Source organism: Manis javanica, chromosome 4 (genome assembly GCF_040802235.1).
Source record: "Manis javanica isolate MJ-LG chromosome 4, MJ_LKY, whole genome shotgun sequence".
NCBI lineage: Eukaryota > Metazoa > Chordata > Mammalia > Pholidota > Manidae > Manis > Manis javanica.
In genome coordinates, this window is record NC_133159.1 from 125,246,016 (window position 1) to 125,260,121 (window position 14,106).

The window sequence follows — 14,106 nt, forward strand, 5'->3', positions numbered from 1 at the left end:
ACGCATTTGGGGACTAGGTGGGACATCCAGAATGTGTTCAGTGTCTGGAGACCTTTAAGGAATGTCATCTGACCTTAACTAGCAGGACCCTTAACAGCACTTACATCCTACAAACCAGTGCCCTAGGACCATCACCCTTCAGCACTTGCAATAGGAGAGGCAACACGCTAAACGAGAGCAGCCGCAGGTCTCCTAGCAACAACGACGCGATCCCGCCCCTTCCCCAGCCTTCCCCCTCTTACCTTATTAGACAGGAAGGGGCGGGGCGAGGAGTCCTGTGCCCAATAGGAGGGGAGCGGAGGAGGGAGCCCCGGCTGCGTCCCCTTCGCTAGGGAAACCGCTGCTGCCCGAGGCAGCCAGAGGCCGCGCGATGCCGAGCGCGGAGGTGCGGGCCGCGCTAGCTGAGGAGAACGCAGAAGACGAAGCCGGCGCCGACCCGCGACTGCGATTTCTGGGGGCCTACGTGGTCCAGGGCCTGCGGCCGGCTGCGGGCGCCTGGGAGCGCTGCGCGGGCAGCGCCGAGGCGGAGCGGCTGCTGCACGCCTTCCTGGGCCGCGATGCTGCGGAGGGTCCGCAGCCGCTGCTGGTGGTGCGGCCCGGGCCCGGGGCCTGGCGCTGCAACCCGGGCTGGACGCGGGACCGGACTCTGGCACGCCTCGAGCTAAGGGGCTTTTTTTCCTGCGCACCAGGCCCGAGCCGCCTGGGCCCTACAGCCTCCGCGGCTCGGTGCTCTGCGGGGACGTGCCCGCAGCCCCTCTGGAGCACCTGTCCGCGCTCTTCTCCGAGGTGAGGGTGTGTTGGCCCCGCGCTGCTGCAACTGGGGAGGGGGAGGGCAGGAGGAGACGGGGCAGGGGGCCGGGGCCAGGGGAGTGAGGCCAGGAGCCGGGTTTGGGGTGTCCGAAGAGAGCAGGATGGTTGGGCGGGTCCCAGTTGGAGTGGAGGGGTGGGGCTGAGTGGGAACCGGCCGGAGCTGACCACTGAGACGTGAGGCAGCTGTAAATGGGAGCGGGGGAAATTTGAGTAGGGGCCAGGGTGAGAAAGTCTAGGGGCTAAGCTTGTTTCAGGCCTGGCCTGCGTTCCAGCCGAAGTGAGGGGACGCTAAAGTCCCAAGAGTGCCTGCTGGGTCCTGACCGCTTGCTTTTTAAGGCTCAGTCTCTTCATCCCTCCTGGACACTGGTACTGGGAAGACAGGAAGTGGTTAACAAAGGGGAATTTCTCTTCGGTCAGTAAGGTGAGGGAGGTGAAATGCTATCTATAGTGTTTACTTCTGGAGAAGAGTTTAAAAGGGGAGGTAGGCTGGCTTTGACTTCATCTTATTCATTCATCACACAACCGTGTGCCAAATGTCAGCCCTGTGCCAAGATAAGAAGTTGGGGCGTCCAGTTGGAAATGTCCAACAGGCGTTTGGAGGGGTCTGCCTGGAGCTGGGGGAGAAGCTCTCCAGAGATGTGGGTTATGGAGTGCTTCCATGAGCCCATAGCAGAAGCCCGGAAAGTGGGAGCTTTCAGGCAGGGTGCTCAGGAGAGATTCTTGTGACATTTAGATCTTTCTGGAATGGGAGTAAACGTCCCTGTAAGTTGAGTGTGCATGCTTCTGGAGGCCCAATGCCCTGGATCCTGCAAGTTGTGAAAAAAGTGTTTTCAGAGTACTGGTTATGTGGTGTTTCATGTGATAGGTGCTATGGGGAATACCAAAGAAATAGAAGACAAGGTCGCACCCATGAAATTACTCATATATTTAAAATATTTAAAGCTTGTATGACTGGGGTGGAGGTAGTTCTCTTAAAATATTTAAAGCCAATATGACTGGGGTGGAGGTAGTTCTACGGCTTGGCCCTAGTGTCGGAGCCAGCTCCTGGAGGCTCCCTGCCATGTCAAGTGTAAGCCCTTTAGCTGCTTTATCAGGAAGCTACTGAAGGGGGAATTCCAGAAGGGGCTAGAGTTGCTCTGAAGGGCCCAGAGAAGCTAGAAGCTAGGTTTCTCAGTAGATGGGGAAGTGTTTAACAGCTCAAATGGCTTGACTGCTGGGCATCGTCTGAACACGATCCCTGCAGAAATCCCTGCAGAAATCCAAGCTTGGGTAAAATCCCCTAATGTATGGTGATGATGGAAAGTGCCATTGGGCTCAGAGGTGAGAGCTGTATGGGTGGTCTGAGAGCCTGAACTAGCCTCAAGTGTTGCACTGGCTTCTGAATAAGAAGGGTAAGGATAAATTGAGAACAAAGTAACTTTTGAGGGATTAGGAGCAAACTGGACAAAGGTTCAGAGATGGAACTACACATGTATGTGGCAGACATTGGGTCCATCCCAGGGTTTCAAAAGGAAATGTATCCAGCAACAAAGGCAATTCAAAAGTGATTTTAAAACAATTCAAGCCCTCAAATGTTCCAGAATTTTCATTGGTGCATTGAAAGAGATTGGAAAACAAACTGAACATTCATCAGCAGGGTACTGGGTGAATGAATGAAGGTCTATCTATAATTAAAAAAAGGACTTATGTAGAATGATCCTTAAGATAATTTGTGTGTGTATAAAAAATACACATAAAATAAAATTCACTCTCCCATTAATTTCCAAGCGTAAGGTACAATATTATCAGCCACATGTACATACATTGGTTGTGTCACAGATCCCAGAACTCCCCCATCCCACATGAATGAACTCTATACCCACTAAACCACTCCCTCTGCCTCCCCATCCCTTGGCAACCGCCACTCTACTTTCTGTCCCTCTGAACTTGACTATTCTAGGCACCTCATATAAGTGGAATCATGCAGTATTTGTAACTTATTTCACTCATCATGATGTCCTCAAAATTCATCCATGTGACAGAATTCCCTTCCTTTTGAAGGCTCCATAAAATTCCGTTGTATATATGTACACATTTTGTTTATCCATTTCTCCCTGGATGGACATTTATGTTGCTTTCAGTTCTTGGCTATTCTGAACAATGCTGCAATTTAAATAATTTTTTAAATTTTGCTGCAATTTAAATAATTTTCTAAGAGGTGCAGAATTGTATGTATAGTATGCTACCGTTTCCAGGTGGAAGATTCACTTTCCACTGCAAAGCTTTTATAGTTTGTATGGTACCTCTTTTAAAACTCTAAATAAAATAATTGTATTTCTCAAACCTCTAACAACAGTCTTTAGGCCATTCACCCACTCCTCTGCCACCTTCTTTTTCTATGTGCCTTGAAGCTACTCCAGAGTCACTTCAGAACCCTGCCTTCCCCTGGTGCCCTAAGCCCCCCTGCCCCTCCCAGCTCTGCTGCCGACCCTCCCTGCTCCTGTGCGTTGGCTGAACCAGGCTGCATGCTCCCCTTCAGCAACACTAAAGTGAAGTCCCCACCTGCCTAAAACAAGGCTTCCTGGGTTGTGTGTGTGTGTGTGTGTGAGTGTGTGTGTGTGTGTGTGTGTGTGTGTGTGTTGAGGGGATGTTGGGAGGGGAGGTGTTAACCAGGGGAAGAAGCTATACCTTTTAACATTTTTGTCCCATTACACTAGTAGAAAGTAAAGAAAAAAATGTTTCCCAGGAAGAACAGACAATTTAGTAACTAGTTCTCCTGCTCCCTTTCTTCCTCCTCCCAATCACTTTCTGCCTGCTGCCTGGTTATTTTTCCTACAGCTCTGAAACATAGATGCTGTTGTAAAGTTTTGTGTTTTGGAGAGAGAGCATGGGATTTGGAGTTGCATGGACCTGGGCTCAGATCCTGATTCTGTCACTTTCATCAGTGTAATGTGAGCAGGTCAGCTCACCTCTTTAGTGTCAAACTACCTTGCAGGGTGTCATGAAATGTAGAACTAATGTATTAGGGCACCTGGAACAGAGTGTGTGACGTTGTAGATATTCCCTAAGGGGTAAGAATTATTGCTGGTCTGCATCCCATTTAAAAGTGCCCTCACTTCTGTGACCATCCTGTCACCTTTCTCTAACCCAAACCTGACTCTCCTTGGAGGCGCAGCCTTATTTCCCCCACTGCCCTTCTACCTCTGAGCCTGGAGGTGAGACAGGTGTCCTTGCTCCTCTAGGCTGCTTCTTGATTCATGTTGGAAAGCCTCCAGTGTGAATCTCATGCCATCAGACAAAGCCACCCTCTCTCCTCATTGCTGCACTAGGTCCTGATGACACTGCCTTCCTTCCTCTGTGATTGGGCTCCCAGTCCACTCTGACCCTCCCCAGCACTACTCCTGTCTTAACAGGTGACCATTTCAGTAGACACACAAATGATCCTTCCAAACAGGTGGCCTCTGGGCTCCTTGAACCTTACTCCTCCCTATCTTAACCACCCTTTCCCACCCATTCCCAGACCTTGAATTGCCAAACCATCCCTTCATGATCCAATTTCAGGCACCTCTTTCTCTGACCACTGCTCCTGTTTTCCAGCTCACTCTGTCCCATGTCACCACAACAAGCTCGTGACTCTGCTAGAATTTCCATTCTGTGGCTCCCACCACCTTCCCACTGTCCCTCTCTCCCCATTAGCCAGCTGGAGTGCACCATCATTCTCCTCATTCCCTTGCTCCTGACTGACTGGCCTCTGCCCTGCTTTGTTGTACCTGCTTGGCAGAATCATAATCCTGGTGAAATCCAGCCTCTGCCTACTCCATACCTGCAGCCATGAAGCTGAGTGGGTCCAGAGAAAAAAACAACTGGCTCCGCTTTAAATTCATGGCCCCAAACCTCCAACAGAGGTTTATGTTTTCCGACTGACATCCCATACCTCCAGTGCCAATTGTTTTCTTGTTCTTCACAATCACTCTTGCACACTTTCTTTCCCTCAAATATCCAAAATCTCTATCAACCTCACTCTGTGATGCTTGCTTGGTTTAAAAAAACAGAAATAATAGAATAAAATTTCCGCAGCTGCTTTTATCTAGCCCATCTGCCAGTAGCTGTACTCAGTGCATTGCCATCCCCCCCGTGGCTGCAGACTGTCTGCTGTCACCTGATGCCCACCCAAGGACTAAAACTGCCGCTTTTGGACTAATTCTGCCCATTCTCACCTCCTTGAGGTGGTCACTCCAGCAATCCTCCCCTCTCTCCTACATTCCTATTTTTCCCCTCTGCACTAGATAATTCCCATCAAACAAAATCCTCATTCCTTCCGCCAACTACCATCCTGTTTCTATGGTCCCCTTTCTAGCAACATGTCTAGAATCCACGTCTGTTCTGGCTGTGTCCCCTTCTTTTCTTGCTTTATCTTATACGAACTCACAGGGCCCTTACCCCTGCATTGCATGGAAGAGAAATGAAAGAACTTGCCAGTATCGCCAGTGACCTCCATTAATTGGAGGCTTATTATCAGTACTCTTCCTGCTTGACCTGCGAGAAGCGCTTGACATAGCTCCTGATGACCCTTTCCTTTCTTCCCTTGGCTTTTAGGAGACAGCCTTCCAGTGTCCTTCTGTCACATCGCCACTCCCTCTCAGTCTCCACTGATGGCACCCCGACTCCTTCCCAACTTCCTAACATGGGAATCCTAGGGCTTGTTCCTGGGACATCTTTTCTGTACGTATACTCAATTCCTTGTGGGCACTCACTCGCCTTCAGAGCTCCACAAACGATCGGTACCTGACATCTACCCAATTTGTTACCTTTAGTCTTCTCTGAACTCCCAGCCACCATATCCAATTGCTTACGCAATGTCCCCAGTCAGAAGTCCAACAGATGTATCAAATACTAATGTGTCCAGAAACGCATCCCCAGTCTTCTGTCGAGAACATACTCCACCCTTTCTCTTCCCCACACCAGTTACTGGCAGTGCCATTCCTCCCGTTACTCAAATCCCAAAGCTTGGAGTCATCCTGACTCCTTTTATTTTCTCACAGCCCTGTAACTAATCCATCAAGAAATCATGGCCAAATCTTCAAAATGTGTATAGGATCACACCATTTCTTTTATCTCCTCCACTACTCCCGTGCCAAGCCACTGTCTTTTGTGTCATAGCACAGCTTGCTGACCCATCCCTTTCTCTTGCTTAGGCTCCTACAGTCTATTCTCAACACTGCAGCTGGAGTGACCCTTCTAAAAAAGGTGTCAGACCATGTCAGCCCTTTTCTCAAAACCCTCCAGTGATTGCCGCTCCTCTGAGGGGGAAAATCAAAATCCCACAGGTAGGGCCGCCTGTTCACCTTGTAAGTTCTCAGTTCACTCTTTCCAGACAGGGCAGGCAAGGATCACCCTCCTCGATTCCCGTGCTGGGTCCAAGTATTCTGTGTCACAGGTAGTGCTCTGACCTGTTTGACTCAGCCCTGCTCTTCTCCCTCACCCTGTTCCCGTTTCACTGACCTCCACACTGCTCCTGGGCCACCCTAGGCATGCTCCCACCTCAGGGCCTTTGCGCTGGCTATTCCTTCTACCTGCAGTATGTTCCCCTTAAGGGTCTGCACCTCACCCTCACTACCCTCCCTAGACTTTGTTCAAATGTTACCTTCTCAGTAAGGTCTGCCTCCCATCACTCCACTGAACGATCACAACCCCTCCAGCCCACATTCCTGATCCTCCTCACCTGCTTTGTTTAGACTTCCTTTCACAGAACTTGGTTGTTGACTGTCTCTCCCCTAGAATATGAACTTCATGAGGTTAGGAATCTTTGTTTTGCTCACTGACGCACCTTCCCAGCACCCAGAACAGTACTAGCTCATAGTAGATGCTCAATAAATATTCGTTAAATTATTGAATGCATAGTTTTTCCTTTCATAGAAAGTCCATATTTATTATTTTTCTATTACTCAGAGCCCTCCAAAATCCAACCCAAGCCCATCCACCACTTTTTCTTCAGACAGCAAGTATTATGTTATCCTATGAATCTCTGCTGAGAGCTTCCTGCATGCCAGACCTTAGGGAGGATGGTGGGTAAATAAAGACCAAATGAGATATAGTCCCTGCTTTGAGATCCTAGGAGAATTCCTGTTCATACTCTCTCCCCTGGTAGGCCTTTGTCCTGGGCCCAAAGAGTCCTTTCTTAACATAAATATGAATAAAGCTCAGTTTGTGACATTCTGTCTCTGTTCACCTTGTAAGTTCTCAGTTCACTCTTTCCAGACAGGGCAGGCAAGGATCACCCTCCTCGATTCCCGTGCTGGGTCCAAGTATTCTGTGTCACAGCCACACAGACTCATTGGTCATGTATAGAACCCACCCAACCACATGAGTCCATATTTTCTTCTCAATGTACTTCTTTTGACCATTACCTGATCCTCTGTTTTTCTTTCTCATACTCCCTTCCCATCAGCTATGAGCTTTTGACTGGTATACATTCCTAGTGAGGTGTGTTAATTACAATTTCTTAAGTTGGGAGTGGCAGGAACCTCAATTTAAATTAGCTCAGGAAGTTCAAGAGCATCATGATCCAGGGGCTCCAGTGATGTCACAGGACTTGGTCTCTCTCCATCTATAAACTCCCCCTAAGGGTCCACATGGTAACAAGATGGTCACCAAACATTCCAGGCTCAGAGAAAAGAGAAAGCTTCTCTTCCTCAAAAAATTCAGACGAGACGCTGATTCTCATCGGTTCCAATTTGGCCACAGGTCCTCCCCTGGATCTGGAGATGAGTGTCAAGGAAGAGGAACTATGTTGGGTGGCCAAAACCAACTGTGTTCACCCTCCAGACAGATTCAAGGTCCTCAAGCTGGCTTACTTTTTCAAGATGCCCCCTCAGGCCACCTGTGAACAGAGTCATCCTTACTAGCATCTGTCCTGTGTTTTGCCTCTGGCCTTTGGGACAGTTTCAGTCCCCTCCCACTCACCCTGCTGATGAAGGAGGGATTCCTGCCCCAGGGTTATGGGGATGGCTGAGCACACAACATTGGACAGATGGGACCAACAGCAGTTTATTCATCACATATACTCACAGTCCAGAGGAGCTGGACACAGTGCCAGGCAGGGCCACATGGGGGCTGAATTCGGGAACAGAGTGAACAACCAGGGCTGTGCGAAGCCCTCTTTGTAGTATCAAGAGTTGGTGGGGTGTCCTGTGGGAGGATGGGATTGGCTTGTTTGAATAATTCCACTGGCTGGCATGGACCTGAAGCCCGCCTCTAAGGGATAAGCAGCAGCTGGGCCTAGTCCTTTTGATAAGAAGGGCTGTTTGGCTAGAGGACCTTATCTGCAGGATAGAGTCGAGTCGAGACCAGGTGTCATAATGCTAGTTCCACTGTCAAGGCCCACAGCACCAGCACTGGAGAAGGCAGTGTAGGGCTCTCTGGGTGTTTCTCAGAATAGCTTTTCTTTAAGGTCTCAGAAGTAGAACGCATGCCTTTCTTTCCCATGCATGTCTGTTCCAGGTTGTTATCCCTGTCTTGGCCAATGAACAGAATCACCTAGACTGGCCCCACGTGGTACGTCAAGATGTCCGGCGGCATGCCCACAGCCTCCAGTGTGACCTCCTGGTCATCCTTGAGCAAGTGAAGGGGAAAACTTTGCTGCCTCTTCCAGCAGGCTCAGAAAAAATAGAGTTTGTGGGTTCTGAAAGTGAGACCATGTAAGTACCACCCGCCTGGCCATATGGGCCTCTGAGATATGGGAGATGCTGGTTTGTTTGAATGTTTTCTTTATGCTGTTTCTGACTGCACAGCTCCTTGTACTGCACACAAGCCCACTGTCTGCTCTGTTTGCCAACATCCTCGGACTGTATGTTTCCGCTAATTATCACCCTTGCCCTGTCCCTCTGCCTGAAGGCTTTTAAGGCTCTCACAGTAATGTGGCCCTTCTCTGCCAGATTATTTCAGGGTCGAGAGCAGTTCCAATGGGGTCACTAGTTTGCTTAGCAGGACAGCGTGTCATCATTGGCAGAGACCCAGCCTGGAGGTCCTGTGCCACTGCCCAGCATTCGCCCCGCTCATCATGCCCCTGCTATCCCAGACCCTCCCCCCCAGCAGCTGGACACTTTAAGTCCTAGGGATTTTTTTTTTCCCCACAAAAACAAACCTGGCTTTGTTGAGGCTGAAGGCCATACTTCCTGCACCAAGGGCACATTAAGACACCAGCCTCTTCTCCCTTTCAGAGTGAAATCCACCAGCAGCTTCTACTTACCATTCCTGTTGTGAGCTACCTTTGTTTTTTTCCCATGAAAGGCAACCAAAATGGGTGTTTAACCCCTTCTAAGCCCTCCCTAGATTTATTTATTTTTAAAAAGGTGTATAATGGGAGATCTTTTTCTTTTTCTTTCAAGCCAGCCTATGTCTCTAAATGATACATTTTGTTATCTTCTCTCCAGCACCTCTATGAGTGTGTGACAGCAGCTACATGAGGTTGGCCTGCCATGTTGCCCAAAGTTTCCAAAAATCTGACTGTCACTGCTATGTGTTCATGGCCCATGATTTAAACTGAAGAAGTATTGCTGGGATGCCAATGTACTTCATAATGAGTTTTTACTATTGGAAGTAATTTGCTGCATATATCATTTGAAGCAATTTCCCAGTTAACTGGAAAACTTAGTGTGGTTTAATAAAAGTATCCAATTTTCAAAATAAATAAATTTAAATTACCCATTTCCTGTTCCTCTTGTATTTTAACATAATAACATTCAGTTGTAGTCAGTGTGTCGGTATATAATTATTAGTGAGTTTGTCTCCCTTTGTTCAAATTTGATAATTTCCCAGAAGGCTGGATCATATTTCAGGGAGGTGACTATCTTCTACCTTTAATACCTTCCATAATCCCTTGTGCCATATCACTGCTCAACAAATATGAATTTAACTAAATTAAGTGAATGTGGGTTTCTCATAAAAATGCGTATTATAGATTCTCTTTGTGCATCAGTTGTGCCCTGGGTTCTTGGTATGAATGGTTGTCAGTTAAGACTTTGTGAAAAGGCAACCACAGTGTGTTTTGGACATTCAGCCCCTTTCAAAATATCCCTAATTTATTTATTGTAAAAAGGTGTATGAGGGGGAATGCTTGGGAATTCCATTCTTCATTGGAAATATGAGGACAAAATGAAGTCGATAGTGGTGTTCAGATGGCTGACAGTCTGCCTTGGAAAAGGAGGTAAATGAACTGTTTCTTCTTGGGGCTCAGGACAGAACTTATACTGAATGAGGAAATGGCAGGTCATGAATAATTGTGTGCATGTCCATGCACAAGCATTTTGTCTGGGGAGGGAGGGCTTGTACTTTTCATTGACCACTCATCAGAGGCTATCATCTAACAAGTTACAAGTGCCTGGACTAAATGGAACTCTGACCTATTTTTAAATGGTTTGGGGTTCTGTTTGGGGGACACCCAGAATTAAGTCATCTCCAGTAGCCCAGGGGATTTGTTGTGTCTTCCACAGCTTGGATTCCACATATAAATCAGTCATCTATGCAATCGAGTCGGCAGTGATCCAGTGGAGCCGCCAAGTCCAGGTGGTACTCAGGAGACAGTCTTCCCAGCCACTCCTGCAAGGGGAGAACCCCACCCCGAAGGTGGAGCTGGAGTTCTGGAAGAACAGGTAGGTACAAACCCTGGGGAGCAGATGGATACAGAGGATAATGCCTGGGGAGCCAACCACTGAGTCTGCTGCCACTCCCAGATGTTTCCCATCACCCTAGGGCAGGCAGCTCAGTCGACTGAACTTTTCTATGCACAGAAGATGCATACTTTTCCCAAGGGACAGTAGCCATCCCTCCTTTCTTGGGCTACAGTCAGTACATCTTCTGATATTTCTTCAAAAACAGGCTCTTTCAGAAATCTTCTGCATCTGTGGATGTTTTGCTGCCCTTGTCTAGCTTGGATTAATACTTAGTCCATAGGCACACACCTGATCATCTACATTTGCCCTCTTACAGCACTAAACTATGTTTTCTACCTTTATCTTGCATCTACCTACCACTTCAGCATTTTATTAAAAATAAAAATAATAATAATAATAAAGGGAGAAATGTGGGATCAACATATAAATCAAGTATAAAAATCAAAGGAATATTCATATTTGACCTGATTGTTTATAGTTCATAATGCGTGATCAAAACCGAAAGTTTCTGTGATGACTGCCCTTGTACTGTTCACCATGTAAGAATTTATTCACTATGTAAGAATTCGTTCACCATGTACGAACTTGTTCGTTATGCTTCAGAAGATTGGAGACTGACGAGAATTAGGCTTGAGATGGATTAATGATTGTACATTGAGCATTGACCTCCCTATACTGAATTTTATTGTTGTTAACAACCATTTGATCAATAAATATGAGAGATGCCCTCTCAAAAAAAAAAAACAGGCTCTTTCAGCTACTTGTAAAATTAATTAACTCTCTTTCATATCTTTTTCCTACCTGTCTGCTCCTTCTCCATTGAAAACTCAAGGCTCTTTGCACACACATTTTGTAAGGATCTAGACAAAAGAGGATTTTGGTGGTTGGCTGCAGAACAGTCTCTCCTAGGTCCCAGCCAATGGTTAGTAGGGCTGGGAAGCCCTTTATCCACTATGTCCAAGCCCCACAGGCTTCCAGAAAGACCTAATTATTGCTCCTGCTCATTACCCTCCTTTCTCCCAGTCTGGCCTTTGGGTTTCATCCCCAAGCAAGTTCACTATGAGTGAACCGAGTGAGACCGAGAAATGACAACAGAACATTCTTGGACTAAAAGGGTTTATACCCAGTTTTACTCTCCTGGTAGTAGGTTGAGCACTAGAATCACGTCTGCATCCAGCAGTCTGTGGTCTGTAATCCTCCATCTCTGCCAGCAGTCTGTGGTCTGTAATCCTCCATCTCTGCCTCCACCAGAGCACTGGACAGAGCTCTTTATATAGTGACTCAGTCAATAATAGCTCATTGCCTGCAGGTGTGAAAGTATTAGCCTAGCAGCAGGCCAATTACATCATCAAGGAGTTTAGGGTCAGGTGAGGATCCTGGCCTAGGGTCTTCAATTTTCCCCACACTCCCCATTTCCTTGTACCTATTTATCATTGTGCTGATTAATCCTTTACTCAAAAGCAGACAGATGTTCAAGGCAATGTCCCTGTCCTTGCTGTGAATGGATATTGTCCATGTCAATGACCAGTCATGCCTGTAGGGCTCCAGCCCTGTCTGCACCATCATGCTGGGTTGCCCCCCACCCAGTCCACCCACCTTGCCTGGTTTCTGACCTTCTGCTGACCTACTGTGGGGCCTTCTTCAGCCTTCTTCCTCTGACAACACCTCTCTCACCCTGCCCCAAACCTCACTGTGAGAGCTAATGACTTCCAGCTGCCAGGCTTTAAGCCACCAGATGGTCACAGTGGGGTTCCCTGCTGTTACCTCCTGGAGCTGCCCTTTGAACCTGTTCCCATCTCAGGCCTTGGTCGTCATGGTCCAGGAACAGATGCCCTGGCTGTTTGGGCCAGAGCCGGCCTCTCCTCTGTCTATGTGAGGGCAGGTCATCGCAGCATGGCTAGTGTTTCCTGATGTTCACCTGGCTTCACCCTTCTCCACCATGTTTCAGGTCTGAGGATCTGGAATGCATTTACAATCAACTGCGAACGATAAAGTGAGGGGCATGGCTGGGCTCCTGGACAAGCTTCAGAGCAGCTACTTCCCAGCTTTTCAAGCCATGTTCAGAGATGTCGTTGCAGGTGAGGACCAGCAAGTAGTTTCATAAATACATTTGACTGAAATTTTGTATTTAATGCTGAATCATCATCTGTCTCTGATTTCAGCAGCTTCCAGTCCTTCTAACCTTGCACGTGACTTAATCTGGTATAGTGGCGAGAATTCCAAATCTCGAAGCAGGAAAGAAGCTACCCTGTGCTCTGTTTTATTCCTAGTGCTTTGTGATGTTGGCAAAGTCACCCAACCTCTCTGAGCTTTTGTGTCTACTATGATTATGATGCACACATTAACCCTGAACTTCCTGGGCCACTGTGAGATGTTATCAGTGGCAGTACTATATTGACTGTACTGAATTGTCCAAACACATATTGTAACTTCTGACCTGGAATCCAGAATTCAGGTTCCTCCACCCCCAGCTCCTTGAGAAGTTTGTTCCATTTCTAGCTCCATTCTGCTTGTTCTGTTTCTGCTGTCAGACAGGACTGCAGTTTCCTGGCCATCTGAGCACCAGGCAAGAACGGCCCTTGTCAAGATTGCAAAGCCAGCAAAGTCTATAATTAGAAGTAGGTAAATTTTTTCAGGCTCCATCCCCTCTCCCCAGTGTACTTTCCTTCTTTCCTTTGTCCTATCAAACCTCCTCCCAGCTCTTCAGTATTATAGGTCAGAATGTACTTTTAAAACGGTACTTGCAATTTCTTATGATTTAAGCTTAATCCAAGCAGTGATGTCCAAACCCTTTTTTTCTTCTGGAGAGACGAATTTGCTCTGTTAGAGGTGAGAGAGCCCTGTGTCTGGAGCCCACTAGTCACACCTTGTCCCACCTTCTCTTCCTCATGCCTTGGGGTTTGGAAACCACTCAGCTAAAGGGGTGAAAGTTCCAATGGGGAGTTTCTGACATGTGCTTATAACAGATAAAGCAGCATAAGTTACTAGTCTTTCAGGTCCTTCTGGGCCTTAAAATTTTATCACAGAGGCCACTCTACCAGCACCTAAAGCTGGCTTGGAATGCAGGCCCTCTTGAGGCCCTAGTTTATTGCTTTGCTGAGGGATTTTGTGTCCTGGAGGAATCAATAGTTGTTCCCAATTTATACTTCAATTCAAATGGAACAGGTGTCCCCAGAGTGGTGTGTTTACCTCTGTTGCTGTGAGGGATGACGGTGGGAGACCTATGGACAGGTCTATTAAAAATGCATGAAAGGGCAACTGTTTTTAGCAAGTGACACCAGTTTTCATTTGTGGTAGTGATTTGAAGTTTTCATTTTATATGATTTTATTTATCAATTTATGAGTGTATGAGATTGAAAATATTGGTTTCAGTTCAGGAAGCATTGGTCTAGCTCTGGCACAGCCAGGAACAGGGCTAGGAGCTGGGGATACAATGATGGCTGAAACCTGGTTTTGCCTGTAAGAAGCCTGGTTTAGCCAGAAAGCAGGAGAAGGTACAGAGACGAATGGAGGAGATCCAAGATGGAAAGACAGGAAACTTCACTGAGGTGTAGTGAATGCCATGATAGAAACTGAAACTGGTGTGCAAGGAATTGGGAGCAAAAACAAGAGGTCCCTGACTGAGAGGGACTCTGAGAAAGTGTGG

General features: G+C 47.4%; 2 protein-coding genes across 9 annotated transcripts in view; both read left to right on the forward strand.

Annotated features, from left to right (window-relative positions):
• Positions 1-285: 285 nt before the first annotated feature.
• Positions 286-8,419, forward strand: LOC118972615 (dynein axonemal heavy chain 9-like). Of its 2 annotated transcripts, XM_073234811.1 has the most exons (4): positions 286-786; positions 5,386-5,511; positions 5,985-6,116; positions 8,290-8,372. In XM_073234811.1, exons 1-3 carry the CDS (start codon positions 371-373, stop codon positions 6,076-6,078), a joined length of 636 nt encoding a protein of 211 aa, XP_073090912.1. In that variant the 5' UTR covers positions 286-370; the 3' UTR covers positions 6,079-6,116; positions 8,290-8,372. The 2 variants fall into 2 exon arrangements, with proteins under 2 accessions (XP_073090912.1, XP_073090913.1); XM_073234812.1 differs by lacking the exon at positions 5,985-6,116 and having other exon boundaries at positions 8,290-8,419.
• A 4,013-nt stretch (positions 8,420-12,432) lies between these two features.
• Positions 12,433-14,106, forward strand: part of LOC140849024 (dynein axonemal heavy chain 9-like) — a 29,607-nt gene continuing 27,933 nt past the window's right edge. For all 7 annotated transcript variants that reach the window (XM_073234803.1, XM_073234804.1, XM_073234805.1 and 4 more), the window contains exon 1: positions 12,433-12,538. In XM_073234803.1, coding sequence (XP_073090904.1) covers positions 12,527-12,538 — 12 coding nt within the window. In that variant the 5' untranslated portion in view covers positions 12,433-12,526. The remainder of the gene's footprint in view (positions 12,539-14,106) is intronic.